At 36.8% G+C, this 4341-nt stretch overlaps 1 protein-coding gene across 1 annotated transcript in view; it reads right to left on the reverse strand.

Moving 5' to 3' along the window:
• Window positions 1-4341, reverse strand: part of LOC106871526 (ubiquitin carboxyl-terminal hydrolase 5) — a 67321-nt gene that overhangs the window by 17512 nt on the left and 45468 nt on the right. Inside the window, exons 11-12 of the mRNA XM_052976831.1 lie at window positions 3615-3737; window positions 1321-1474 (exon numbers count right to left, since the gene is read on the reverse strand). Of these exons, the coding sequence (XP_052832791.1) occupies window positions 1321-1474; window positions 3615-3737 (277 nt within the window). The remainder of the gene's footprint in view (window positions 1-1320; window positions 1475-3614; window positions 3738-4341) is intronic.

Here is a 4341-nt window from a genome sequence, read left to right on the forward strand (position 1 = left end):
AGAGAGAGAGAGGTTTTGGTATTCAGAAGACCCAAAAGACAGGTAAGGCTATGTAAGTGCTTCGGAAGGACCACTGTTAGACTCCCGGTTTGATAATAGTATGAGTGAGGAGTCTAACACAGATTGTGTGTGAGCGTATAGATGTTAAATAAAAGGAGACAACAAAACCAAGACAGTGTGAAATTTCTAAGACACCTATAAAGAGAAAGGTAGTCTTACAGCTGTTTCAGGGATATAAAGGATATCCCATCATCAGAGACGATACGAGAGAGTTAAATAGAAGGAAATAGTAGAGTTCAATATAAGAAGTTATTTTGGAAATGGAGAGGTATGAGAATAAAAATAAAAATATATGTTGGATGTTGCAGTTTCAGTTCCACTACAAGACCCCTTTGAATGGACAGCACATGGAAGTAATATCTGCACACTATCCATTTGTAATAAGAAAATATGAACTCCCGTCAGAATTTACATACCATGGACAAGAAACCTCTTTACCCATTCTGTACAGCACATTCCTTGGATAATGGAACTGCAACTGTACCATCCAACATATATTTTTATTCTCATATCTCAACCTTTCCAAAATAACTTCTTATATTAAACTCCATTTCCTTCTAGTTAACTCTCGCATATCATGTCTGATGATGCAATATCCATTATATCTCTGAAACAGCTGTAAGACTACCTTTCTCTTTATAAATGTCTTAGAAATTTCACACTGCTTTGGCTTCGTTGTCTCATTTTATTTAACACACACACACACATATATATATATGAGAGGGTGCTGAAAAATTCCCGGCTTTGGGTAAAAGAAAATCCATATTGTTGCTATTATGCAAAAGTGTTGTAAGTCCAAAGTGTTGCTTTTTAAGAAAAGGAAAAAATAGTTTCACCATTCCATAGCAAAACTGCTCACTTTGACATTTTTGATATCTTGGCATCTGAAGCAGCTGGAGATACGATAGTTTGACCAAAAGAACCGGCTATTGCAAGCAAAAATAAATATTGAAAAGAACACATTTGGCCAAATTTAGACATACGACAGTTTAACATAATAGCAGTGATATGATTTTATTCAACATATTTCCCTCTCAGATTCACCCCCTTATTGCAGCGGTCCTTCAGTTTTTCTCTCTCCATTTTCTAAAATGGAGAGAGAATGAGAAGAAAAGAGAGGATGTATGAGACAGAGAGAGAGATCAACATAAATGAAAGAGGAAAAGGATAAGAGATGAGGAGGGGAGAGAGGAAAAGCAAAAGAGTGAGAAAAAGGAAATAAAGAGAGAGAGAGAAGAGAAAAGAACGGAGGGATCATACCTTTATTGATAGCTGCATCTAAGTGCACTGGGACCGCAAAGACATAGTCAGTTCTGTATGTGTATCGTACTTTGCCTGATGCCACACACTTCACTTTTTCTTCCACCTTATACTTGAAACAGTCGGTAGCTTTTGGTAAATGTGGTCCCTGGCGCTGTAAAATCAATTAAAATTGATTATTAACTTTAATAATAAAGGTCATGCACAGTTTCATCTTGATATGAGATCACCATGTTGTACATATATGGTTGTGATGCATGTGCCTGGTGTACCCTTATCAGACGAGTAGTCATGATGGGTATAATGGGCTTCATACATTTGTACCCCTGTGTCACTTTGATGGCATGTGCTGCTCTCTCGCTCAATAATAATAATTCTTTCTATTAAAGGCACAAGACCTGAAATTTTGGGGAAATGGGCTAATTGATTACATTGGCCTCAGTGCACAACTGGTACTTATTTCATTGACCCTGAAAGGAAGAAAGACAAAGTTGACCACAGTGGAATTGGAAATTAATTAGAGTATTGGACAAAATGCCAAGTGGTATTTCTTTCAGTTTTTCACATTCTAACAATTCTGCCAACTTGATGATGATGATAATAATAATAAAAAGAATAATAATAATAATCCTTTCTTCAATAGGCACAAGGCCTGAAATTTTGGAGGTGGGACTAGTCAATTACATCGACCCCAGTACTTGACTGGTACTTTATTTTATGAACCCCGAAAAGATGAATGACATTTAAACTCAGAATGTAAAGCTGGAAGAAATGCCTCTAAGCATTTTGTCTGCCATCTTACTGCCTTAATGATAATAATAATAATATTGGTTTAAAATTTTTGCACAAGGCCAGCGATTAGGATTGAGGGACAAAGTTGACTAAATTGACTCCAGTGTTCAACTGGTACTTATATTATTGACCCCAAAAGGATGAAAGGCAAAGTTGACTATGGCAGAATTTGAACCCAGAATGTAAAAACAGATGAAATACTGCTAAGCATTTTGCCTGGCGTGCCAACAGTTCTGCCAGCTCGCTACCTATTTCTAACATAGGCACATGACAAATTTCAGTCAAAAATATCACCCCCAAATATTTAACAGATATGTGTGTTATCAACAACAAAAGGATGAAAGGTAAAGTTGACCACAGCAGGATTTGAACTCAGAACATAAAGGGTTTTTTATGAAATACTGTGAGGCTCTAATATTTCTGCAATTCCATTGTCCTTAATAGTAAATGGCTCTAGCAGAGCACAAAACCTGGAAATTGAAGAAGTGGAGTTAGTCTACTATATCGACCCCAGTATTTCACTGGTACTTTATTGCACCAGTAAGGTTGAAAGGCAAAGCTGACCTCAGCAGGATTTGAAATCAGAACATAAAGAGTCAGAAAAATACCTCAAGGAATTTGCCTAACACTGTAATGATTTTAAGGGCAATCCATGGCCCTTGAAATTAGTATTAATACTGGTTTTAACATAGGCAGAAGACCACAGAATAAGGAGTTGGAGCAGTTGATATCCCACCTGCTCCCTTGCCTGTCCTTTGTTTGCGTCTGCAGGTTGACTACTACAACAACAACAACAGCCAATCACAAGTCGATGAGGGAGCTTCTACATGGTTGCTCAGTTAGAAATAACAGTCAAACCTCCCCCTATTTTGACCCAACCATTTTTAAAAGGGATAATGATATATGCATTACTCTTTCACCTTTACTTGTTTCAGTCATTGCGTTGTGGCCATGTTGGAGCACTGTCTCATAGGATTCGTCAAAGAGATTGATCCCAGTACTTATTTTAAGCCTGGTACTTATTCTATCAATCTCTTTTGCAGAACTGCTAGGTTACAGGAATGTAAACAAACCATTACCAGTTGTCAAGCAGTAAGGAGACAAACACAAATACAAAACACACATCCACACATACGGTGGGTTTCCACAATATTTCCATCTACCAAATTCACTCATAAGACACTTGCCAGAAGTGCCGTACAATGGAACTGAACCCCAAAACCATGTAACTGCAAAGCAAACTTCTTAACCACCCAGCCACATCTCTTCCTGAGCATTAGATAATATTGCCTTATATATGCAATGCCAAAGGAAAGGATGGAAGTGTCCTTAGTTGGAACACATATTAGTCATAGATCTATTCCATCACAATTAAAAATAACTGCTGCTGCTGCTGCTGCTACTACTACTACTACTACTACTACTACTACTACTACTACTACTACTACTACTACTACTACAAATCAAGCAGTGCAAGAACAAGCACAATAATCAATACCTACCTCAATGAAATTGATGAGGTGGAGGAAATATTCTTCAGCATCTTGTTGGCGCTTGGAAGAAAACTCCGGATGACCTCTGCCAACCAGTGTCTTGAACATCTGTGGTCGGATTCCTTTAGGTGGCTGTCAACATAGAATAAATAGCAATAAACAAATAAAACAAACAAATATATAAAAGCAATCATCTCTTTCTCTATTTCTAAATTTTGCAGACAATTTTTAATGTATGCGTTGATATAGAGTATAGTGTAAACATTCACACACCATCACTATCTTTCCAAATCCTGCTGCATTTCACATTGAAGTTTTCGACCCCTAAAGTCATTTTGGTGTATAAATCAACCTACCTTTTTTTTGGGAGCTATAAATTATAGTGTCAAAAATTTGACCTGTATACCAGAAAATACAGTAGGTCTATGTTTGTTCATTTTACACCTGTTTTGCCATACTTGCAAGGGACGGACAAGTATGCTATTTAAGGCATTGTTTTATGGATGGAAATCTTTCCTGATGCTAAACCTTATCTATATTTTTTTTTTTTAAGGTCACTTATTTCATACATTTTCAAAGGTACAATCAGCCCAATTTGTTAACAGCAGAAATTGACAACACCACTAACCACTGAGATCACATGATGAGGAAGTGAACTGCTTGATTACACAGCCATGCCTCTACCTGTATATATATATATATACACCATATGTACATATACAAATACATGTACATA

Source organism: Octopus bimaculoides, chromosome 25 (genome assembly GCF_001194135.2).
Source record: "Octopus bimaculoides isolate UCB-OBI-ISO-001 chromosome 25, ASM119413v2, whole genome shotgun sequence".
In the NCBI taxonomy this organism is placed as follows: domain Eukaryota; kingdom Metazoa; phylum Mollusca; class Cephalopoda; order Octopoda; family Octopodidae; genus Octopus; species Octopus bimaculoides.